Here is a 26616-nt window from a genome sequence, read left to right as displayed (position 1 = left end):
GCCAGGAGAGAAACCACTAGTATAATTGTTAAAAATATGTTTCGAGTTTGAGTACGAAGCGTAAAATCTGAATTTAAAAAAGAAATCAATGGCAAAGTTTCAGAAATTAGCTTTCCGAATATGCGTCTGAATCTTGGGCGTGAAATAGGAAAGTCCAACTTGGACTCTGTTGGGAATATACGGAAATCAATTTCCGTGTGGGACTCTGGCTTCTTATTTCCATGAATAAGTCCCCAAGTGTTTGTTGGACTTTGACCGTGAAAAGTGGGCTTCTGGGTTTGCTGATTGGTCAAGACAAGAAAGAAATAAAAAGATAAGAATTATCCTTCCTCGATGAAGTCGGCAAAGAAGAAGGGGCTCACATTTATATGCATATAAATATTCGGATAGAGGACTCCTGATGCACGATTGTCGAAAAAGAGCAGAGTGTTTTTCGTGAAGCCTATGTCCAGAGCAAGAGAGAAAAGTCTTGAAGCGCCATTGCGACCGAAAGCTTGGCATGGACTATTTATCGTGGAATTACATCAATAGTTTAGTGTTCAAGCCAAGTAAAGCTTGTGGTAAGATTTATGTATAATTTTTTCGCGAGATTAAGAGATTATTTCGTGAGAAATTATGGAACTAAACACTGCTTAGGTTATTAAGTGTAATTGAGGCTTGGGAAACACTTAGAGTGTTTAAGTGACTCGAGTGTAGTTGTAATCTCCGCTGTATCGCTTGATTCATAGTGGAATTTCATGCTGCTCTTTCCGTGGACGTAGGTCGCCATAACTAAATCACATAAACCTAGTGTCCAATTTAGTTTCTTATTCTGTCAAATTTATTGTTCGATCGCTTGGCTTCCGCAACAACAATCATGAATGGCGAGAGGCCGAAGAAATCAACCAAACACACTGCTCTGGTGAGATAATTCGAAGTTCCTATAATGATCCAAATGATTTGCAGTAGAATGGAATCGACTCTCATGCAATTTCAATTATCAGCGTCCCAAATTGTGCATCGCTAACAAACATACAACTGGCCTTTCGGATGATGAACCCTCTGTTGTATGATTAACTGGTTGCTTCGAGTCTTATTAGTAACTTATTAGGGCGCGAATGATAACCATTCTACTCCAGAAATCAATTTCTGGCCAAAAATTGAATTTTCTATTTATATTCCATGGACGAGCTTCTAAATCAAAATATGCGTTTAATAACGACACAAAATTTCTGTTTCTGAAATAGAAATTCATTTGATAACGACACAAAATTTTTCCCTCACAAATGGTCAGTGGGCGGGAGGCAACAAACGGCAAGCGGTGGCGGGAGGCGGCTCACGATGGGAGGCAGGTGGCGGCGAGAGGTGGCCGGCAGCAGAGGACGATGATGGGAGGCCGCCGGCGGGCAGGCAGCAACAAGAGGTGGCCGATGTTGGGCGGCGGCGATCGACGGTGGAAGGTGGTTGGCGTTGAGCAGCGGAGGAAGGTAGATGGCTGGCGGCGAGAGATGGCGGTGGGAGGCGGACGACGACGGCGGACGGCAAGAGGCGGAGGACGACGGCTGACAAGCGACAAGCAGCAAGAGGCGGGGGTGGGTGGCAACCGGTGACCGGCAACAACGGAGAGCAGCGGTTGGGCGGCTCGCAAGTAGTAAGGGCAAACGATTAGAAGAGTTTTTATTTCCGATTTCTGTTTCAGAAATAGAAAAGTATAAAATTTTTACTTATAATTTATATTCCAAACCTATTTATGAAGTACAAATTTGTTTCAAAAATAGAAAAATGATATTGCATTACCAAACTGATTTTTGTTGTAAATATGTTCCCAACAACAGAAAAATAGAAAAACACAAACAGAATGATTATCATTCACCCATTAAAGTTCCAATGTAATCTACCCGTCTCTGTACACCATTTAAGACATTTCATTAAATGGTCGAACTAGGCGAAGGCATCCATCAACATGAGTTAATGTTTCGCCGTGTTCGGTCAGTCATCGACAAGTCAATGACCGATGGTGTATGATGAAGGACAATGCCCCCACAAATTTCGAGTGTGTTTAATATCACGTATGACTCTTCTACGATGCTTTGAATGTTAGTACATAGAGTAGGAAAGCCTAATAATTCCATCTCAAAGAACGACCCGAAATTTGGTGTGTTAAGTTGCACGTGTGAAAGATCCCATATTAGAGTTTCGATGTACTTTGAAAGAAATTAATGTAACCTAATTGACTTAGGACTCATTGTAGCTTTTGAGTAAATGCAAATATAACTTGATATATTAATACAAAATGATACTTGAATTTAATAATTTAATTGGTCATCAATCACCCTCTATTGAACTTTAATTACTATTTGAAATCATTGAGTGCTTTTCTATCACAAACTTACAAAATTTTATGTAACAGGATGAAACCCTCATAGTGATGCTAAGAAGGTTAATTATGTTGGTCACCCTCCCCCACCCTTATTATCCAGAACAAAAACCAAAGTCCGCAGCTTTAAAGTTTCTTTTAATAAGTTTTTGGGTGTTCTCTATATCAAACACGTATTACTTTTTACAGCTGATTTCAATCTCAAATTATCACTAAAAAATACATAAAATTCCACGTGGATTGTTAAGCTTATGATGATATGGCAAAACAAAATAGATAAAATATCTTATTTCCTAAAATTGAATTTAAATTAGTCATCTATCTACTAATTAACTTTCTTTTCCATATTAATTTCATTTTTATCACTCTCTCCACGTAAATTTAAATTTGTTTTCTTCTTTCCTTTAACACACACACATATGCAGTTTTGCTACTTATTGGAGAAAAGAATTTTACTTCTTCCAAATTGTTCCTCAGATATATAACGAAATGAAATTTCGATGGACTTGTACAAAAGCTGTCACGCCCCGCACCCTACGAGCGCGCGGTCATCCCTCGATGGTCGATCATTGAACGCGACGTCCCAGGACGCGTCGCCGACCCAAACGAAACACCCAACAATAAAGGCAAGCGGAAGCGAAATTAATTAACCCAGACAATAAACAATGACAAAGGGATAGTACGAAACAATAATTGCATACCATCATAAAGTAGTCACTATACAAAACGATAACTCGGGCTACCGCTTAGAACCACGCTTTCAAAAGGGGCGGTGGTTGACAAGCTTATCTCCTCTACAAAAAGTACTCAAAAGACAGGGTAAATGATCTATTCTTCAATCCCTGTGGTGCTCTGGCGGCGTCTCCGAATCGATTACGGTCGCGGATCGAAATGGTTATATAATAACCGTGAGAACGAGTCTCAATAAGCAACCCCTAAACCCCACGTAGGCCAATGCGTACCCGGACAAGTCGGACATGCAATCTACCCCATAACATATAAAATTCGCATCATTGTACTTACCTCGCCATCAAGTCCATGCCAACTCTACACGTTAGTCGTCACGTGATAAGGCAATAATAGTAATTAAATAACACATCACAAATCGCTCAAACACCAACCACGCTTTCACTCAATCACTCAAACTAATTCAACCAGTCAATTCAATCACACTCAATTCGCATGCGTGGCCGAGCAACTTTCTCACGACCTCCCAGGTCCTTTCACACAGCCCGCGTCAACACGCCTCAGGCCAGCCCTCAGATCAAGCCGAGCTCAGTCCCGCATAACCACGCCTCAGGACATTTCTCTCGACCCGCGTAACCACGCCTCAGGTCATTACTTGCCTTTCTAGCCACACCCGCGTAACCACGCCTCGGGTTGGCAGCCCTCGAATCAAGCCGGGCTCGGTCCGCGTAACCACGCCTCGAGGACATTTCTCTCGACCCGCGTAACCACGCCTCGGTCATTACTTGCCTTTCTAGCCACACCCGCGTAACCACGCCTCGGGTTGGCGCCCTGATCAAGCCGGGCTCGGTCCGCGTAACCACGCCTCGGGACATTTCTCTCATGCACATGCACAACCACACAATCTGTCATCTAACACGTCGTACATTTCACAATCAAATTACCAAGCTCACACCAATGTCAATCTGACACACTCTAACAACCAATTTAATTCACACTCCCCACATCGGTCCACCGACCCGACATTCATGTCGGCACATTCAATTAATCCAATTCACCCACAAGCGCCACGACAATTCAGTCAGGCATATTTATCTCAGTCAATCACTAAATCAGCCGCACAATCATCGCCACAATAATTCACCAATTAAACACAATCGGTCTAATTAGCCCATGCCTAATTAAATTCCTAAGCCGGTACTAAATTTCACCCTAAACAAGTCTAAAAATACCCAAAGTACTAGGTAGAGTTTAGGAAGTCACTTACCTAAGTTTGGCCCGGGAAAAGTCGGCTCGGGCCTAAAATGGCCCGGTGAACAAGGCTGCGAACTAGGCGCGGGCACGGGCCAACGGGCGCGGTGGCCGGCCAACGCGGCACAATGGCCGATCGGCGTACGGCCTTGCACGCGGGCGCAGTGGCCGTGCGGCGTGCCAAGGGGCGCACGGGGCGAACGGACGGCGACGCGCCTAGTTGGATGGGCGACGCGCTGGTTGAACGGGCATGGCGCAGGGCGAGCTCGGCCACGGGCGCGGGCACGGGCGTGGCAACGGGCGCGGCTTGGTCGCGTGGGTGACGAGCCGGCCCACGCTGCACTGGCCGGGCCGACCGGGCTAGCTGGGTTGGTGGGCGCGGCCGGCGATGGCGGCGACGCGGCGGTGTGACAACGGCTCATCGCGGTGACGACGAGCCGGGGAGGGTGGAGGTCGGCCCGGGGTGGAGGCGAGAGGGAGAGAGATGAAGGCGAGGCCGAGGGAGAGATGGCGGGCCGGTGGTGGAGCCGGCTCGCGAGGCCGGCGATGGAGGAGCCCAGCCTGGCGGCGAGCTGCGAACGACGGGCAGGCCAAGGACACGCGGCGGCGACTGCGCAGCTAGCCGCGGTGGACGGCGCACGGACGGACGAGCTCAAATCGGCGAGCTCCAGTGTGCACAAACAAACGAGCGGCGAAGGCGACAGGCTGAGCTCCGCGGCGGCGAGCCGGACGAGCGGAGTAAGGCGGTCGGCTGGGCGAGCAGGAGCGGGGCGAAGCACAACCAGACGCCAGCGAAGAACCAGGAAAAGGAAGAAGAAGAAAAGAGAAGAAGGAAGAGAGAAGGGAGGAGAGAGAAGAGTGTGTCGGGGGGTTGGTCTGCTGGCATGGGCATGAGGGGACGTTGCACGGGGAAGACGTGCGCGAGAGGAAAGAGAGAGAAGAAGGAGAGAGAGAGAGAGAGAGAGAGAGAGAGAGAGAGAGAGAGAGAGAGAGAGAGAGAGAGAGAGAAACGTGCGCGGGAGGGGACGCGAACCAACGGACACGGTTCAAACTAAATATTATTCTAACTGTCGCGATTCAAACCCGGAAAAGATCTAACTGTCCCAAAAAACCCAAACAATAATATAAGACAACGGGCCAAAATAAAATAACTCAAGACTCACTACGAGGGAGGTCTACCAGTCCAAATTCGCACCCGTCCAAAAATCCACTTTCTCACTATTTCTAATCACCTCGACGCTGCCACAATAATATCGACACGTCCAATTTATTTCGTCCGAAACTCTCGAAAATCGACTGCCAAGGTCGGGGTCTAAATAACGGCCAAATCGATCGAATGCGATTCTAGCGAAATCTCAAGATTTAAAAATAATAACCGGGAGTGATCAGTTCCCGAGCGAGATTTTTACTATAAGCGCACTGACGAAATACCCGTTTTATAAATCCCAAAAATGGGCCAAAATTCGGAATGTCACAAAAGCTCTAGGCAACGTTAAATTATTAATTCGACCAAAAAACACAAAGGTTAAATTATCATTGTTTTTATGAGAATAGACTAACCAACTGCCACTTAGAACTTTCAACCTCTGCTCTATGGCCATCTCTTTATCTATTTCTTTATTAATATTTTCCCACTTTTACCTAGCAATTTTATGGTCCACAAACTAAGGCCAAAATTGACATCCATTGGCGAATTAACCGCTCACCATATTCCACGTTAGACATTCTCATTTAAGTACAGCATAACTATACAATGACCACTATGATCATGTCATAACCTTTTTAAGTGAACATATCGAAAAAGGGGAAAAGTTTATCCAATCTATCATAAAATTATTAGACAAATGTCAATTCGATTTAAAGTTTTTAATTTTACAAATTTAGTCTTAAATCTTTGTGTGAAAGTCTAATATAGTCCTTTCAATCAATTTTCGCTCGAAAATTATTAACGTGGCAATCTAATCATTGTCAGCTGTCCTACATAGCTCACCACCACGTTTCCGTGCATGACCATCCAGATTTTTTTAATCCCATTTTACCCAAAATAATTATGAAATCGAAACTCTGTCGTTCTCACCTTGAGGTCCTCTTTGCCTTATGAACAGGACACTGTTTAATTCGTCCATTGAAAGTCCAAGACATTCATCAATTCGTTGGACTCACGTGGCGCAGATATTTTTGAAATTTGCACCACTCGTTTGACGTTGCAAGATAATGATTGTTCTGGATTTTTATAGCCCTCTTAACTGCATCCTTCTTCAGCTAATTGCTGAGCAGAATTTTGAGCTGGAGACATGTTCTTCAAGATTCTTGTTGGGTTCTCTCTGCTAGCAGTGTTGGCTTACGCTCAAGAGACCAGTTTCGTGTACAACGGTTTCGGATTGGCCAAGCTGAGCCTCGATGAGACCGCCAGGGTCACCCCCAATGGCCTCCTGAAGCTGACCAACAACACCAAGCAGCAGATGGGCCACGCCTTCCATCCCGACCCTGTCCGGTTCAAGAACTCGCCGAACGGCTCCGTCTTCTCGTTCTCCACCACGTTCGTCTTTGCAATTCAACCTCAGTACGCGACTCTGAGCGGCCATGGGATCGTCTTCGTGGTCGCGCCCCAGAGAGGCCTCCCCGGGTCCCTGCAGAGCCAATACCTCGGCATGTTCAACAAAATTGACAACAACAAGAACACCAATCACGTGTTTGGGGTGGAACTCGACACGATCCTGAACAGCGAGTTTCAGGACATTAACAATAATCATGTCGGAATCGACTTGAACGGGTTGACATCAGCAAACGCAACTCCAGCGGGGTATTATGCAGACGGTGGGGAGTTCAAGAACTTGACTCTAATCAGCGGTAAAGCAATGCAAGTTTGGGTGGACTACGATGGCACGGAAAAGCAGATCCATGTCACATTGGCTCCGATCAAAGTGCAAAAACCGCAGACTCCCCTTTTGTCTCTTAGTCGGGATCTCACGCCGATTATCAACGAGAACATGTATGTTGGCTTTTCGTCATCGACCGGTTCGTTCCTATCTTCTCACTATGTTCTGGGTTGGAGCTTCAGGGTAAATGGAGAGGCTCAGGCACTTGCCCTGTCCCAACTTCCCAAGCTTCCTCGGATTGGCAAGAAGGAGACGTCGAAAGTACTGACTATAGGGCTACCACTGATGGTTCTTTTCGTTGTATCGATGCTGATCTTGAGCGTAGATTATGTGATAAGAAGGAAAAGGAAATTTGCCGAGGTCCTTGAAGATTGGGAGAGGGACTACGGCCCACATCGGTTCAAGTTCAAAGATCTTTATATTGCGACAAAAGGATTCCGAGAGCAAGAGCTATTAGGGACGGGTGGATTCGGTCGGGTCTATAGAGGAATCTTACCCACATCAAAGATAGAGATCGCGGTGAAGAGGGTCTCCCATGAATCGAGACAAGGCATGAGAGAATTTGTAGCGGAGATCATCAGCATCGGTCGGCTCCGTCACCGCAACATAGTGTCGCTCCTCGGTTACTGCCGCCGGAAAGGGGAGTTGCTCTTGGTTTACGACTACATGCCCAATGGGAGCCTCGACAAGTACCTCTATGACCAACCAAAGGTCACCCTCAATTGGAGGCAAAGATTTAGCGTGATCAGAGGAGTGGCATCTGGGCTGCTTTATCTGCATGAAGGGTGGGAACAAGTGGTGATCCACAGGGATATAAAGGCGAGCAACATCTTGCTAGATGCTGACTTAAATGGAAGACTTGGAGATTTTGGGCTTGCGAGACTATACGACCATGGAACCGACCCTCAAACGACTCACGTGATAGGAACGTTCGGTTATCTCGCCCCTGAGCACGGGCGAACCGGCAAGGCCACTAGGAACACCGACGTGTATGCCTTCGGAGCTTTCTTGATTGAGGTTGCCTGCGGGAGAAGGCCAATAGAGACTCGGGAAGCAGAGGACGTGATATTGGTGGACTGGGTATTTTCTTGCTGGGTTGGAGGTGCAATTCTCGAGGCAAGAGATCCGAAGTTGGGGGTGGAGTTTGTGGAAGAAGAGATGGAGTTGGTGCTGAAACTCGGGTTGATGTGTTCCCACTCTGACCCGTTGATGAGGCCGAGCATGCGTCAAGTTTTGCAGTACTTGGAGGGCGATCTTCCGATGCCGGAATTGTCGTCCATCGGCCTTTCCTCCGGTGGGTTAACCTTCGCTCATCGCGAAGGTTTTGATGATTTGGCCATGTCTTATCCGTCCTCATTGTACAAGGCATCTGCGCACTCATCTTCTGTCGCAGAATCGCTTCTCTCAGGTGGACGATGAGCCTCATGGTTTAGTTTCTAATTTAATTCCATCCTCTGTGTTTGGGGAACATCGATATGTCCACTGGCATTTTTCTTCTCTTGTAGAAATCGATTAGTTGCAAGATGAGATCATGTGCAGATCTAGAATACGTAGGCTGTATGAGTCATTCTGGTACTAGTCCGTGTAATTATCGCTAAAATTTTTTTTTTTTTTTTTTTTTTTTTTTTTTTTTTTTTTTTTTTCCCCCCCCCTATTAAAATATTTAATAAACCATAACCAAATCACCACAAAAAAAAAAAAAAAAAAACATCTCCAAATTAAATTGAACTTGGCGCAAAAATGCAAATCCGACAGATTGAGCCCTCCAGATCCAAATCGGCAAAAGCCAGAAGGAAATCGAAACCCAAGCTCATCCCGTTTGGACGAGAACAGAGGGAGTGGCTCCGTCCGCTAGCACAGACGCCACCAAAAGGGGCACGAAGCCTTCACCCCGCTCGCCATCTCTCTCTACAAACAGAGAGAACCGTATGCTGAAAAGGTGGACCATACCCGACGAGCGCCGCCAGATCCGACCCGAAGCTTGCCTCTCTCTTCTGTTCCTCCTCTCTATCATTTGACCCGGAGCTCGTCGGAAGGGGACCATCCATGTGGCACCGCGTCTTGCTTGTCCAATCTCCATCAGCGGCTTTTACCCGTATTTTCTCTCTCTCCCCTCCTTCTTCTTCCTTTCTTTTGGTCTTTCACTCTTTCTTGTCGGTCAGCTCTCTCTCTCTCTCTTCACAAAAATCGTTTTCTCTATATTTTTCTCTCCGATATTTTCCCGAAAAGAGACCGGCGAGTTCTGCACGAGCACGTCTCTCCACTCTCTCTTCAATATCGGAAATCCCAACAAGCACCAAGGACTGACGATATTTTCGAGACGGGTGAGAAAGGAGAGAGATTAGGGTAAAAAAAAACAGAGGTTATTTTTTCAGTTCGGTTTGAACCGAATTGAACCAAAATCAACCGAACTGACAAAAAAATAATGGTTATTTTTATTATCAGAACGGATCGGTTTGATTCGATTTTTCGGTTCGGTTCTGACACTCCTATCAGCAACTTAGGGCGCAAATGATAATCATTCTGCTCTAGAAATCAATTTCTGACCAAAAATTTCATGGACGAGTTTCTGAGCCAAAATACTCATTTGATAACGACACAAAATTTCTGTTTCTGAAATAAAAATTCGTTTGATAACGATACAAAATTTCTCCCTCACAAGCGGCCGGCGGGCGGGAGGCGGCGGTGAGAGGCGACCGGTGACGAGAGGAGGGTGGCGGCGGGAGGTGGCCAGTGTTGGGCAGCGGTGGCTGACGGTGGGAGGTGATCGACATTGAGAGACGAAGGAAGGTAGACGGCGGGCGGCGAGCGACGAGCGGCGAGAGGCAGCAGTGGGAGGCGATCGGCAACGACAGAGGGCGGTAGGTGGGCGGCCAGCTAGTAGTGAGGGTACATGATGAGAAAATTTTTTATTTCCGATTTCTGTTCTAGAAATAAAAAAAAGTACAAAAATTTTACTTCTAATTTCCGTTCCAAACTTATTTTTGGAGTAGAAATTTGTTCCAGAAATAAAAAAAAATAAAATTGTATTATCAAACGAATTTCTATTTCAAATTTATTTTCAAAAAAAAATAAAAAAATAGAATAATTATCATCCGTGCCTTTAAAATTCTCATGTAGTATGCCCGTCTCTGTACAGCATTTACAACAGTTCATTAAATGGCCAAACTAGACGAGCGGGTATCCGCAACCTGAGTTGATGTTTCCCGTGTTCGGAAGGTCATTGACTTGACTAGATGAGGGTATCCGTTAACCTGAGTTGATGTTTCCCGTGTTCGGAAGGTCATTGACTTGGCAAGTAAATAAGCAATGGTGTGTGATGAAGGACATTGCCCCCACAAATTTCAGGTGTGTTTAATATCATGTATGACTCTTCTACGATGCTTCGAATATTAGTACATAGAGCAAGAAAGCCTAATAATTCCATCTTAGAGAACGACCCGAAATTCGATTTGTTGAATTGCACGCGCGAAAGATCCCATATCAGAGATTCGATGCATTTTGAAAGAAATTAATGTAACCTAATCGACTCCAGACTCATTATAGCTTTTGAGTAAATATAAATCTAACTTGATATATTAATACAGTATGATACTTGAATTTAATAATGTAATTGGTCATCAATCACCCTCTATTGAACTTTAATTACTATTTGAAACCATTGAGTTTTTTTCCATCACAAACTTACAAAATTTTATGTAACAGGATGAAACTCTTATAGTGATGCTAAGAAGGTTAATTATGTTGGTCGCCCTCCCCCACCCTTATTATCCATGACAAAATACCAAAGTCGGTAGCTTTAAAGTTTCTTTTAATAAGTTTATGGGTGTTTTCTATATAAAAAATGTATTACATTTTACAGCTGATTTCAATCTCAAATTATCACTAAGAAATGCTTAAAATTCCACGTGGATTGTTAAGTTGTGTTGTGATGATATTGTATAACAAAATAGATAAAATATCTTATTTCCTAAAATTGAATTTAAATTTGTCATCTATCGACTAATTAACTTACTTTCCCATATTAATTTTCATTTTTATCACTCTCTCCACGCAAATTTAATTTGTTTTCTTCTTTCCTTTAACACACACACATATGCAGTTTTGCTACTTATTGGAGAAAAGAATTTTACTTCTTCCAAATTGTTCCTCAAATATATAACGAAATGAAATTTCGATGGACTTGTACAAAAGCTCTAAGCAACATTAAATTATTAATTCAACCAAAAAAAGGTTAAATTATCAATGCTTTTATGAGAGTAGACTAATCAACTGCCACTCGGAACTTTCAACCTCTGCTCTATGGCCATCTCTTTATCTTTTTCTTTATTAATATTTTCCCACTTTTACCTAGCAATTTTATGGTCCACAAACCAGGGCCAAAATTGGCATCCATCGGCGAATTCACTGCTCACCATATTCCATGTTAGACATTCTCATTTAAGTACAGCATAATTATACAATGACCTCTATGATCATGCCATAACCTTTTAAGGGAACGTATCGAAAAAGAGGAAAAGTTTATCCAATCCATCACAAATTATTGTACGAATGTCAATTCAGTTTAAAGTTTTCAATTTTGCAAATTTAATCTTAAATCATTATGCGAAAGTCCAATATAGTCCTTCAGATCAATTTTCGCTCGAAAAATTGTTAACGCGACAGTCTAATCATTGTCGATTGTCCTACATAGCTCACCACCACGTTTCTGTGCATGACCATCTGGATTTATTAAACCCCATTTTACCCAAAATAATTATGAAATCGAAACTCTCTCGTTCTCACCTTGAGGTCCTCTTTGCCTTATGAACAGGACACTGTTTAATTCGTCCGTTGAAAGTCCAAGGCATTCATCAATTCGTTGGACTCACGTGGAGCAGATATTTTTGAAATTTGCACCACTCGTTTGACGTTGCAAGATAATGATTCTTCTGGATTTTTATAGCCCTCTTAACTGCATCCTTCTTCAGCAAATTGCTGAGCAGAATTTTGAGCTGGAGCCATGTTCTTCAAGATTCTTGTTGGGCTCTCTCTGCTAGCAGTGTTGGCTTACGCTCAAGAGACCAGTTTCGTGTACAACAGCTTCCGATCGGCCAAGCTGAGCCTCGATGGGATCGCCGGGGTCACCTCCAATGGCCTCCTGAAGCTGACCAACGACACCATGGAGCAGAAGGGCCACGCCTTCCATGCCGACCCTGTCCGGTTCAAGAACTTGCCGAACGGCTCCGTCTTCTCCTTCTCCACCACGTTCGTCTTTGCGATTCAACCTCAGTACGCGACTCTGAGCGGCCATGGGATCGTCTTCGTGGTCGCGCCCCAGAGAGGCCTCCCCGGGTCCCTGGCGAACCAATACCTCGGCATGTTCAACAAAATTGACAACAACAAGAACACCAATCACGTGTTTGGGGTGGAACTCGACACGATCCTGAACAGCGAGTTTCACGACATTAACGATAATCATGTCGGAATCAACTTGAACGGGTTGACATCAGCAAACTCAACTCCAGCGGGGTATTATGCAGACGGTGGGGAGTTCAAGAACTTGACTCTAATCAGCGGTAAAGCAATGCAAGTTTGGGTGGACTACGATGGCACGGAAAAGCAGATCCATGTCACATTGGCTCCGATCAATGTCACATTGCAGAAACCGCAGACTCCCCTTTTGTCTCTTAGTCGGGATCTCTCGTCGATCATCAACGAGAGCATGTATGTCGGCTTCTCGTCATCGACCGGTCCGTTCCTAACTTCTCACTATGTTCTGGGTTGGAGCTTCAGGGTAAATGGAGAAGCTCCGGCACTTGCCCTATCCCAACTTCCCAAGCTTCCTCGGATTGGCAAGAAGGAGACGTCGAAAGCACTGACTATAGGGCTACCACTGATGGTTCTTTTCATTGTATCGATGCTGATCTTGAGCGTAGTTTATGTGATAAGAAGGAAAAGGAAATTTGCCGAGGTCCTTGAAGATTGGGAGAGGGACTACGGCCCACATCGGTTCAAGTTCAAAGATCTTTATATTGCGACAAAAGGATTCCGGGAGCAAGAGCTATTAGGGACGGGTGGATTCGGTCGGGTCTATAGAGGAATCTTACCCACATCAAAGATAGAGATCGCGGTGAAGAGGGTCTCCCATGAATCGAGACAAGGCATGAGAGAATTCGTAGCGGAGATCATCAGCATCGGTCGGCTCCGTCACCGCAACATAGTGTCGCTCCTCGGTTACTGCCGCCGGAAAGGGGAGTTGCTCTTGGTTTACGACTACATGCCCAATGGGAGCCTCGACAAGTACCTCTATGACCAACCAAAGGTCACCCTCAATTGGAGGCAAAGATTTAGAGTGATCAAAGGAGTGGCATCTGGGCTGCTTTATCTGCACGAAGGGTGGGAGCAAGTGGTGATCCACAGGGATATAAAGGCGAGCAACATCTTGCTAGATGCTGACTTAAATGGAAGACTTGGAGATTTTGGGCTTGCGAGACTATACGACCATGGAACCGACCCTCAAACGACTCACGTGGTAGGAACGCTCGGTTATCTCGCCCCTGAGCACACGCGAACCGGCAAGGCCACTAGGAACACCGATGTGTATGCCTTCGGAGCTTTCTTGCTTGAGGTTGCCTGCGGGAAAAGGCCAATAGAGCTTGGGGAAGCAGAGGACGTGATATTGGTGGACTGGGTATTTTCTTGCTGGGTCGGAGGTGCAATTCTCGAGGCAAGAGATCCGAAGTTGGGGGCGGAGTTCGTGGAAGAAGAGATGGAGTTGGTGCTGAAACTCGGGTTGACGTGTTCCCACTCCCACCCGTTGATGAGGCCGAGCATGCGTCAAGTTCTGCAGTACTTGGAGGGCGATCTTCCGATGCCGGAATTGTCGTCCATCGGCCTTTCCTCCGATGGGTTAACCTTCGCTCATCGCAAAGGTTTTGATTATTTGGCCATGTCTTATCCATCCTCCACGTACACGGCATCTGCGCACTCATCTTCTGTCGTAGAATCGCATCTCTCAGGTGGACGATGAGCCTCATGGTTTAGTTTCTAATTTAATTCCATCCTGTGTGTTTGGGGAACATCGATATGTTAGAGTAAAAAGAGCTTTACAGGTGATAGAAGATATGAAAAAGATAACACAATGCAAGAACAAAGTGATCCTTTTACATTCAATAATTCGAAATTACACACTAAACATAACAGAGGAACAAGCTAATAAATAGCTAAATTCAAATAACTGACTCCTAGAAAACAGAACAAAACGTGATAACGTGGGATCGTGTTCCCACTAAATAAGGATCACTAATGACAGTTCCTACAATCATGGGATTTACTAAAAAGATCACCAAGACCACTTCCTGCTAGCCGTTAGTGATTTGAATCACATTCCTAACACCCCCTCTTGATTCAAACTCCCCCATCGCAAGCTTGCTTCTTAAGTAACTAAACTTGGAATATGACAGCGCCTTTGTGAAGATGTCAGCAACCTGATCATCTGAATTGCAGAATTTCAAGCTGATTTCCTCCTTAGCTACTAGCTCCCTTATAAAATGATGCTTTATTTCTATATGCTTAGCTCGACCATGAAAGACGGGGTTTTTTGTCATAGCTATAGCTGAACTACTGTCACTGTGAATCTCAGTTGCCCCCTCTTGCTTCATACCCAGGTCAAGCAAGAGTTTTCTCATCCAAACGGCTTCGCACGCTGCTGCTCCTCCAGCTACATATTCTGCCTCGCACGATGATAAGGCAACCGTAGATTGTTTCTTTGATCTCCATGTGACTACTCCTGATCCAAGTGTAAAGCAAAAACCTGTTGTACTCTTTCTATCAACTGATGAACCCGCCCAATCACTGTCACAATAACCCTCCAGTTTCAGAGATTTAGTTTGACAATACCAAATCCCCAATTCTAGAGTTCCTGCAACATACTTTAACACTCTCTTAGCTGCTCCATAATGGTGTTTTGTTGGTTTGTGCATAAACCTTGATACCAAACTCACTGCAAACATGATATCCGGCCTTGTATGCGTGAGATAAATTAAACCGCCAACTAAACTTCTGAATTTCTGCGCATCAGCAGCTCCAGACCCATCATCATCCTGAAGTTTCTCATTCACATTCATGGGTGTCTCTACTGCTTTGCACCCGTTCAGGTTGAATTTCTTCAGAAGATCCATTGCATACTTCTTTTGAGCTATGAAGATCCCCTCCTTACATTGCCTTACCTCCATTCCCAAGAAGTAGTGAAGCTTGCCCAGATCTGTCATGTTAAACTTTTGCATAATTTGGCTTTTAAATTCTGTAATTAAAGAGCTGTTAGACCCCACATATATCATATCATCAACATACAAACATACTAATAAAAAATCATACTCCCCACAGCTCTTAATGTACATCGTTGGCTCATTTTCACTTCTTTTGAAGCCAAATTGCAGAAAATATGTATCTATTTTCATGTACCATGCCCTAGGAGCTTGCTTAAGTCCATATAAGGCTTTCTTAAGTTTATAGACCTTATCTGGACTCTCTTGATTAACAAACCCATCAGGCTGAGCTACATAAACTTCCTCACTTAGTTCTCCATTAAGAAAGGCAGACTTGACATCAAATTGATAAACACAAAGCTTGAGAAATGCCGCTATTGATAGTACCACTCGAATTGTTTCAAACCTTGCCACAGGAGAAAAGGTTTCTTCAAAATCTATCCCTTTCCTTTGTGAGTAGCCCTTCACCACTAGCCTTGCCTTATGCTTTAGTAGAGTTCCATCTGGATTATATTTGGTTTTGAATACCCATTTCAAACCTATGGCTTTCTTATTCTTTGGTAGATCAACCAAACTCCAGGTTTCATTCTTCTCAATTGCTGACATTTCCTCCTCCATTGCTAGTCTCCACTCTGACTTTTCTGCTGCTTCTTCATATGAGGAGGGTTCAGCTACATAGAGAGCAAATGTACATGACTCATTGATCTCTCTAAGTGACCTGAACTTCATAGGTGGTGTCTCACTATCATCATCATCATTGTCTGTATCTCCATCCGTGGAACCTGCACCATTGTTAGACGAATTTGAGCTGCTGCCCTGGTGAGTTGAGGTCGTGCAAATGGATCTGCCCACTGAGTTCGAGCCATCTGGACTCGCAACTGAATTTGATTCTGATGTGGTCATGCTTCTAGTCTCCCTGCTATGTACTTCTTCACCATCTTTGATCTGAAATACAGGAGCTTTTCCTTTGTCTTCCCATTGCCAACAGTCTTCCTCATTGAACACTGTGTTCCTGCTTATAATCACTTTACCAGTTGCTGGATTATAGACCCTATAAGCCTTAGTTTGTGAGCAATAACCAATAAAAATGCACTTAATTGATTTTCCTTCTAGCTTATGTCTTTCATGTGCATTAATCATCACATACACAATGCACCCAAAAATTTTAAGATGCTCAACTGAGGGCTTTTTACCTGACCAGGCCTCATAGGGAGTTCTGTTAAGAACAGCTTTTGTTGGTGAGATATTTATCAAATAAATGGCAGTAGTCACTGCCTCCGCCCAAAATCTATCGGGTAGCCCCTTACTCTTTAGCATACTTCTTGCCATTTCAATAATTGTTCTGTTCTTCCTCTCCGCTACTCCGTTTTGCTCTGGAGTGTAGGGTGCAGTCAGCTCTTTGTGTATTCCATGCTTCTCACAGTATTGATTGAACTCTCCAGAAGTGAACTCTCCTCCTCTGTCAGTGCGCAATGTCTTCAGGTTGCTCCCTTTCTGCTTTTCTATAAGAGCCTTGAACTTGACGAATTGCTCAAAGGCTTCTGACTTAAATTTGAGAAAATACACCCAGCTCATCCTACTGTAATCATCGACAAACAGTAGAAAATATTTACTGCCACCTAATGACTCAGTCCTCATGGGGCCACACAAATCAGCATGTACAAGCTCCAACGGCTTAGTTGCTCTCCAGGATTGACCAACAGGGAACGGCCTCTTGCTTTGCTTCCCATACATGCATCCCTCACATACTGCCTCAGCCGTTTCAATTCGTGGAAGACCACTTACCATCTCCTTTTGAGTCAGCAACCTCAATCCAGCTGTGTTTAGGTGACCATATCGAAGATGCCAAAGTTGAGAGGCATTCTTAGACATGGTGACCATTGCGTGACTTTCCAGTTTGTTGAAAACTAAGGGGAACATGTGGTTTTCAGCCATATTTACTTTGGCCAAAACATGACCTGTTGCTTTCTCAGTAATAGTGCAGCATGTTTCATCAAATAAAATAGTAAAACCACTAAGTAAAAGCTGTCCCACACTCAAGAGATTGTGGGCCAACTCTGGAGCATATAGAACATTAGAAATGAGTTTACTTTTCCCAGAAATAGACTTTACCTCAACTATACCCTTTCCCTCTACTTGGATTTGCTTGTTGTTCCCCAAACGAATCACCCTTCTTTGAGTTTCATCAAGCTCTCTAAACATCTCCTTCATCCCAGTCATGTGGTTAGAGCAACCACTATCTATGAACCATACAGCTTTTTCTTCCTTTCCATGCTCCATTAACGCCATGAACAGAAAGTCTTCTTCTGTTGCTTCAGTTTCCTCAGCAGCAAATTCAGCTTGACTGCTTCTGCAGTCTCTTGCAAGATGACCTTGTTTGCCGCACGTGTAACATTTCCTTTGCTCCACCCAACCTCTGCCTCTGCCTCTTCCTCTTGAACCGCCACGTCCTCTTCCTCTGCTGCTACTGTTGTTTCTCCTTTCATCTTGAGTAGAATCTCTCACGGCAAAGGCTTTTTCTTCACTCTTCTCTTGTGATCTGTTCAATCGATCCTCATGTGCCTGCAGTGACCCCATGAGTTCATCCACAGTAAAGACTGACAGATCCTTTGACTCCTCAATTGCTGCAACCACGTGATCAAACCTTGGAGTGAGACTTCTCAAGATCTTTGCAACAACAGTCCCATCCGTGATATTCTCTCCATACGACTTCATGTGATTGACAACTGCTTTTGTTCTCGATAGAAAGTCCTGAACAGATTCGTTGAATTGCATTGACAGTGTCTCAAACTCCCTTCTCAATGATTGTAGCTTGACCGTAATGACTCTGGATGATCCCTGGAATTCAGTTTTCAGAATCTCCCACGCCTCCTTTGCACTTTCTGCTGCTGAAATTCTTGAGAAAACACTTTCATGAAGTCCTTGCTGAATGAAAAAAAGTGCTTTTGCATCTTTCTTTCTATTCTCCCTCAACTTTGCTTCATCATCAATCTCATTATACCCATCTTCAACCACCTCCCAAAGCTCCTGAGACTTGAAAAGTGTCCTCATCTTGATCCTCCAGAAATCGAAATTCTCACCCTTGAAGACTGGAATCATTGACTGCATTGAGTTGGATCCTAATGACGCCATTGCTGTTCAAGTCAAAAAGAAGAACCTAGCTTTGATACCAAAATGTTAGAGTAAAAAGAGCTTTACAGGTGATAGAAGATATGAAAAAGATAACACAATGCAAGAACAAAGTGATCCTTTTACATTCAATAATTCGAAATTACACACTAAACATAACAGAGGAACAAGCTAATAAATAGCTAAATTCAAATAACTGACTCCTAGAAAACAGAACAAAACGTGATAACGTGGGATCGTGTTCCCACTAAATAAGGATCACTAATGACAGTTCCTACAATCATGGGATTTACTAAAAAGATCACCAAGACCACTTCCTGCTAGCCGTTAGTGATTTGAATCACATTCCTAACACGATATGTGTCCACGGGCATTTTTCTTCTCTTGTAGAAATCGATTAGTTGCAAGATGAGATCCTGTGCAGATCTAGAAAACGTAGGCTGTATGAGTCATTCTGGTACTAGTCCGTGTAATTATCGCTAAAATACACGCTCTTATATTTTATATGGCTCAAATTAGCTACCGGCGCGGCAGCTGCCATTGGTTGCTCCACCGCAGGTGTCGTTCACTGAAAACATCTTTTTTCTCTCTCGTCCTCTCATTTTCCTTTACTCCCGTCTCATTTTCTTCATTTTTTTGGCCGCACTGCAACAATCACGTCTCTCCCCTCTGTTACATCGAGTCCCATCACAGACGCTCCTCGTCGCCATCTCTCGTAGCCGCGTCGGTCGCTCCTCTCTTTTCGTTCCCCAGCGTATCGTCGCCAAAGAGAGAGAAAGAGGACGGATCTGGAAATGGTCATGACGGAGTTGCGGTGGTCATGGACGTGGCTATGGAGGTGGACGGTGGTGGTGCTGACCTCAAAGAGAGAGAGAGAGAGTGGGTTGGTGGCCATGTTCTCAAGTTGCAGATCAAGAAGAGAGGGGAACAGGTGGAAGACAAAAAACGACTGTACAGAGAGAAGAAGAAAGAGAGAGAAAGAGAGGTTCGAGGATAGGGTTTTTTAAGTGCATGTGCGACCTATGCGTTGAGTATAAAATTCTTTTGTCTTCCTCTAACCAGCTATATTGTAAGCTTAGCTCAGCGATGGCATGATGTTGGATCTTTCCACGTATTCTCTTCGCGAGTCGTCGACGCAATGTTGGACTTCGTGGCCCTCCGAATTTGACTGGCTTTTAAGTAAGCGAACGTAAGACTTTTCATGGCATACCATACATAATGATGCACTTCCTCCCCCGAATGCGGAACGAATGAATTAACGTCGCCTCGGAGTCTAAGAGAATGTCATGTAGCGGAAGTTTGCGCGGTTACAGGATTCGAAAACCGAACTCGTCGTATAAGCTAAGCTACTAGGAAATTAGAAGATGAACGAACGATCCGTTCTAGCGTCAAGTAGAGGACAAGGATACGAGTTTTTGTTGGTATACACGGCGATGAGAAGACGAAGGTGAGCGTTTGCTTTTGCGTTTGCAGGGAAACGGGGCCGTGGGCATCCTGGAATTTACTTTTCATAAGAAAGACCGGTGTCATGAGTGGATTTTTTTCAGAAGAATATTTTCTTATAGGTTGATTTTACAGGGCCAAACAAGCCCCAACCTCCACAAAATTAGTCAATGTGGGACCATATGAAGATTGAAATTCATAAAAAGCAATTGCCCCACGTTATTTATCTAGAAGTCTTTCCAAGCTTGGATCTTCTACTAAAGCAAATCTTGTAAGCAAAAGAGATTGTTCTTAATTTCAATTTGTGTTATTGTTATTGTCGTTACTATTATTGTACTATTATTGTAATTATTTCATATTTCTCTTAGAAGGAATGGGTCCGGGAAGAAGGCATGACTCTTCTTATTTTTGGTCCCATTGGTTAACTTCAGGAGGCCAATGCCAGTGAGGGCAGCTAAACCATCGAGGCTCAGATTCGCAGATCGGAAACCATTGTACGTGAAATCGCTGGTTTCATGAGTCGGTGTGGTGTTTGCCAGGAGAGAAACCGTCGAAACAATCATGAATAACATGGGCAGAGGCCGAAGAAAGTAGCTGAATACACAACTCTGGTGAGATGATTCGAAGTTCCTATAATGATCCAAACGATTTGCACCGCATGGAATCGAAACTCGTGCAATTTCAATTATCAGTGTCCCAACTTGTGCACCCCTAACAAACATACAACTGCAATCGGCCTTTCGGATGAATCCTTTGACGTGTGATTAACTGATTGCTCCGAGTCTTATCAGCAACTTAAATTTCTTCTGCAATTTGCCCGTCTCTGTACACCGTTTACTACATTTCAGCAAATGGCCGAAGGGGACCAAGGCGTCCGTCAACGTGAGTTGATGTTTCGTCGCGTTTGGTATTGGTAGGTCATCGGCGAGTCAATAACCGGTGACGTACGATGCGAAATTATGGCCAAGGAAGCGTCACAACAAAACGAGAGTCAATAACCAGTGACGTACAACGCGAAATTATGGCCAAGGAAGCGTCACAGCAAAACGAACATGAAGAGAAGGACAAGGCCCCATATATTTCAACAGTGTGTTTGATATCGTGTACGACTCATTTATGATACTCAGAATGTTAGTACATAAGTAGGAAAGCGTCGTCATTCCACATCAAAGAACAATCCAAAATTCAGCGTGTTAAGTTGCCCGTGCGAAGGGAAGCCTTCTGCCCTATGGAGCCAGCTTCTAAAAGGACTCTACTTCCCCAATGGAAGCCTTTGGAAAGCAAAAAAGGGCTCCCGGCCTTCGTGGGGGTGGCAAAGTCTGCTGATGGGAAGGGATGCCATAAGTTCAAAAGTCAAATGGCGGGTTGGGAATGGAAAAAGCATCAATATTAGAGAGGATAATTGGCTGGAATGGGGTGTGATAGGAGGCCCAGCTAACCGAGAAGACCCCCAGAGAGTCAGCGACCTGATTGTTCAAGGGACAAACATATGGAATGAAAGCAGGCTGCATGAGCTCTTCCAAGAGGAAATCGTGAAAGAAATTCTTGCAACCAGGATTATGCCAAACCCGGACAAGGATAAACAGATATGGACTGGGAACATGACAGGGAAGTACACGGTAGGCAAGGGGTACACCAGACTTAGAGCAGCTACACAAACTAAAACAGAACAGGCATCATCATCATATCAACCGCCTCGATCCCTATGGAAAAAAATCTGGAAACTACACACTGAACCAAAGATTCGCTTCTTCCTGTGGAGCGCATGCACAAATGCTCTACCCACATCAGATAATTTGTACAAAAGAAAGGCGCTACCTGAATCGATTTGCCCAATATGCCGAAAGTCCCCAGAAACTACGGAACACCTATTCATCCTGTGCGGCTGGACAAAGGAAATTTGGTCTGATCCGAGAGTAAAGGTCGACGTTTCTCCGTTAAAAATCACAAGAATGGACAAGTGGGTGGATGAAACACTCACCAGAGCCTCAGAACCGTCCTCTCGGGAGGGCCTCATTGGTATACTTGTGGCTGATTTGGAAAGCAAGGAACGCCCTGGTATTTCAACAGAAAATCCTCAATCCGGAACAATTGTAGATGATGCATTCCTACAGAGCGAAATTATCGCATGCACATCTCAAGTCACCGAATTCTTTGGTCGGACAAGATCTCACCTGTACGATGGACACCACCACCATCAGGGACGTGGTTCTTCAACGTCGACGGCTCCTGGATTGATGGCAAAACAGAGGGATCGGTGGCCGGCGTGTGTCGAGATCACAAGGGGCTTCTCATGGCCGGGTTTGCAAAGAGTGCAGTAGCTCACTCTCCTCTGGAAATCGAAGCCACTGCGGTGAAGGAGGCACTGCTCTGGCTGCGGGAGAGAACTGCGCAGGATGGAAAACAGGATGGAAAAACAGCGTGTGAAGTGTGTATTCTGTCTGATAACACCTCCACCATTTCTTTCACTATGCAACCGACAGAAAGCCCGTGGGCTCTAAGAAGTCTGTTTGAAGAGTGTAATGCCCTTCTTGGGCCTTTACAAGGGGTCTCGTTGGCCCACTGTCCACGAGAAGCCAATCAAACCGCAGACTGGATCGCCAAATCCCACCGGAAAGGGACCCTTTCTTCCAGTTGGATGTCTAGACCTTCTCGATCTCTATGGGATTTACTATGTATGGACTCTAGTCAATTCTGTTTTTGTGGTCCATCCGATAGAAAATCAGTTTGTTTCAGTCCAAAAAAAAAAAAAAAAGTTGCCCGTGCGAATGATTCCACTGTAAAAGAAATTAATATAACCTAATTGACACGGTGCACGTGCGAAAGATCCCGGGTCGTTCACTGATTGGTGCACTTTATTATTGTTCTGTAGGCCTAACCACACCACATCACCAAAAGAAAAAACAGTCTTCTCTCTCCTCCTCCGTTTTTCCTTTACTCCCTCTCAGTTTTTTGTTTTTTTGCTGCACTGCAACTATCTCGTCTCTCTCCCTTGTTACGAAACCGAGTCGCAGGGCTGACCCCCTGCTCATTTCACGTGGAACCGGCAAGGTGGATGATTAATGCCTCACTTATGTTACTTTAGGAATGAGAATCTATTGTTAGAATTTCCATTTTTTTAGATAAATCTTCTATTCTAATATGAGAGGCGTGGCACTGAACTCGAGCAATCCAATTTCGAGCTTCACAAAGCAAAGTGTCGATGCCACTACTTATAAGGTGTCGTCTTACATTGATATGTTACAGATTTCTTGAGGTACATAAACTTTAATACGATAGTCGCATAAATTGACAAATTAAGTATCACATTCAATAATACATGTTTCTATGCAGACCGTGTGGATAAATATTGATGAACCCCGCATTTCCTTCGAAGCCTAAAACTTCATAAATAAGCCCAATTCATGCATTATTATATATTGTTTTTCTCTATCATCTCACATATGTCTAACTTAATAATCGCCGGTGGCTAGACGAAGGGAAAATAAATAAATAAATAACTGTCCACGTCAGCGTCGGTCATGCCACGTAAAACAGCCGATGCTAACTAGACTATTACGTTAGCATTTTTCGACCAAAATTAGCTGAAATGACTAAATTGATAAAATGTCAAAATGTTTATGACTAAATTGGCATAATTAAAATGTTTAGGACTGAATTGATCACCGTACAATAAGTTTATGACTTTTTAAATAATTTTCCTGGAAAAGTTCCTACAATGAGGATTGTAATTTGTACATCACCATCAACAAGTGATTTCTATATGGGCCTGATCCAAACTGGAGGATCTCTTCTAGAGCATTTTGTAATTATTGGAAAGGCTTGAGCAAGACAAAGTGGGCTTGACCTCTACCCTACCCGGTTCAGATTAGTGACATGGCTATAGGAATACAAACCGGGACTTCCACAAGGGCCGGCGGATCGAACATAGTTCATCTACACTATCACATAAAGCAAAGATTTTAAAAGATGTCAATTATTTCTTCGTCGAAAATGCTTAATATTTTCTTTTGCGTATATTATATTTATGGATAAGTACGTAAAAATCAAATAATTCTATATTATCTTATCAATTCTAACTAACAATGAATATCACATGCCTACAACTTTACAAAATATAAATGTAAGTGATGTCCATAAGACCATAACCGTAACTCACCAATCAGAGGCATGGTGTTATGAATCTTCCCAACTAGGGATAGAGGAAATATAGCCCAAAGGTTATTACCCTTCACCCTCTACATAAAAGCTTGCTTTAGGCATTAGTAATTGAGCACTGTTAGGTGTAACAAGACTAGACTATTGGTGGTCATTTGAATAAGTGTGTCATAATTGATATTCTATAACAGTTTACCACATCACTAAATTCATGTAAATCTCTTCTGGTTTCCGAGGATATATAATGAATTGTTCCAACAAAAGCTATAATGTAAATTGCTATGACTACATAAAAAGAACAAAATAAATAAAGAAACATATAAGTAATTTCTTGATTAGATTGTCTATTTAGTTTTTGTAGGAATGATTATTAGGTGGGAAGAGAAAGGTTCTAAAAACACAATCTTATGTGAATGGAGGGAAAGAGAAGGTCGATGATTAGAAATGACTAGGGGGGATAATTAGAAATTAGAAGGGATTGGTCAATTTTATATACATTTTAAATCCCTTCGAATGTCTCTAAATATGGAATCTTTGGAGAGATTCGGAACGGTTTGAAAGGATTTGTGAATTACTTAACAAATTTATTCTTTTTCCTCACTTATACCGTTATTTTAGGAAAAAGACATCACAAGTGCCACAATTTTCTTATTATGCTCACTTAAGGATCATATTTTTTTTCGATCGCTTGAGTGTCATATTGGTTAAAAATCGTTCACTTAAGTGCCATTGGCGATTTGTGTAGTCAAACAAGGCATTAATTTAATATAAACAATTCAACATGACTCACTAGAGAAATGAAATCAGCACAATAGTGCATAAACGACGTCGTTTGGCCCATTTGTTTTCTCCAAATTAACGAATTTGGACTAAATCACAAATGTTTTTCAAACCTAACCCGAAATTTAGGAACTGTGGCAAACTTAAAGTCGTTTTGAGTGTTTCATGTTGCTCGAATAAGCCTTCTTCATCATTTATACTTGATCATGCACTCTCTCTATCCCTTTCCAACAATTATTGAGTTTCTGATGAAATAGGTGGCGAAAGCTCATCATCTCTTTCGACACTGGCGACGGTCAACGATTCAATGGATTGGCAACAGTGGAGCTCGTCTCTTTCTCGAGAGGTTGTTCGTTCGTTGGCGGCCAAATCTATCTATTGGAGCTCATGGGTGTCAATAGTTTTAGCGGTGGTTATGGTGGAGACAAAAAGACGTAGAAGAAGAACAGATGAAAGAAATGTGAGAAAATTCTAGGAAGAGAGAGTGGAAGAGAATTGCTTTCTTCAAGCGACATCGTTTTCAATCCCATTTGCCAAGTCGTCTCCTTCATTTTCCATTTTGGATTTGAATTTCTTTATAAAAAAAAAAAGCGACATCGGATTCAAATTGTTATTTAAAAAGCCACGTACGACAAATTGCTAAAATATGTTAGTGAAGGCACTCAAGTGAATAATTTTCAACCAATATGTCACTTAAGTAATTGAAAAAAAATTATTATACTCAAGTGAGCATTGTAGGAAAGTTATGACACTTGGGAAAATTACCAAAAAAAGTCCTAAATCTATTGCACTTTTGTCAATTCAGTTTTAAACCTTTTAATTGTGCCAATTGAATCCATCCGGCCAATTTTGGCCAGAAATCACTAACATGGACGCCAGCTGTCTTACGTGACACCGTTGGCGCTGACGTGAAATTTTTATAATAATATTTTAGTATTTTTTAGATTTTTTATTAATTTATTTTTCTTTTCTTTTTTTTAACCCTAGGCCGGCGAGGTCACTGGTTGACCCTCGCTTGGCTTGGGTGAGGCGTCATGGCCGGTGCCGATACCCGCATGCCATGCTCCCCCTTGCACCGTGTACCTTTATTTTCTTGAAGAGAAAAAAAAAATACCCTCTATGTATTTTACGTTTGAAGAATGTCAAGATTCACACGAACTTCAAACGAAGCAATTTTACCTCGTGCTTAGGAGGCAGGCGGCGATTCTTTATGGACCCCTAAGGCAACAAAAACGTTTGAACAAAACTGCTTCTTCCCCTAACTTTCGTGCACCCCACGCGAAGACCAGCCTAGAAATGGCGATCGGAAATGTGGACTTGCGTAGTCTTCTTCGTCTTCCCATTTTCTTTTTGGTCCTCCCTCAAATATTCTCGCGGAACCCTTGTCTCACGAACGAGGGGCACGATCACGTTTTTTTTTATTGTGGGAAGAAAGTTGCCGTGCTTTTGATTTTATCACGCCCACCTTCGTTGAATCTCTCTCCCCACCAGATTACATTTTGACAAAAAGTCGTTCTCTGATTCGGAGTCTAGCGATCACATGTGAAATTTAACGAATGGAGTAGGCGCACTCACAATATAAATAGAACCCGACTTTGATATCCGTTTGGATGTTCATGTTAAAAGCGTAAGCTGATAAGTAAAAGAACACCACAAGTCTATAAAGTATATATAAACATCATAA

The 26616-nt window shown here is 43.4% G+C and overlaps 2 protein-coding genes across 2 annotated transcripts; both read left to right on the top strand.

Moving 5' to 3' along the window:
* The first annotated feature begins 6448 nt into the window (after nt 1-6448).
* Nucleotides 6449-8773, top strand: LOC115667083 (L-type lectin-domain containing receptor kinase IV.1-like). Its single transcript, XM_056314405.1, has one exon. The coding sequence runs from the start codon at nt 6589-6591 to the stop codon at nt 8590-8592; it is 2004 nt and encodes a 667-aa protein (XP_056170380.1). The 5' UTR covers nt 6449-6588; the 3' UTR covers nt 8593-8773.
* Nucleotides 8774-12025: 3252 nt separating this feature from the next.
* Nucleotides 12026-14239, top strand: LOC130138884 (L-type lectin-domain containing receptor kinase IV.1-like). The gene has a single exon (XM_056314404.1). The coding sequence runs from the start codon at nt 12176-12178 to the stop codon at nt 14183-14185; it is 2010 nt and encodes a 669-aa protein (XP_056170379.1). The 5' UTR covers nt 12026-12175; the 3' UTR covers nt 14186-14239.
* Nucleotides 14240-26616: the final 12377 nt, after the last annotated feature.

Source organism: Syzygium oleosum, unplaced genomic scaffold, assembly GCF_021117445.2.
Source record: "Syzygium oleosum isolate NSW1041296 unplaced genomic scaffold, Sole_v2.1 Sole_v2.09, whole genome shotgun sequence".
Classification (NCBI taxonomy): Eukaryota; Viridiplantae; Streptophyta; class Magnoliopsida; order Myrtales; family Myrtaceae; genus Syzygium; species Syzygium oleosum.
This window is presented reverse-complemented; position numbering and strand designations above follow the sequence as displayed.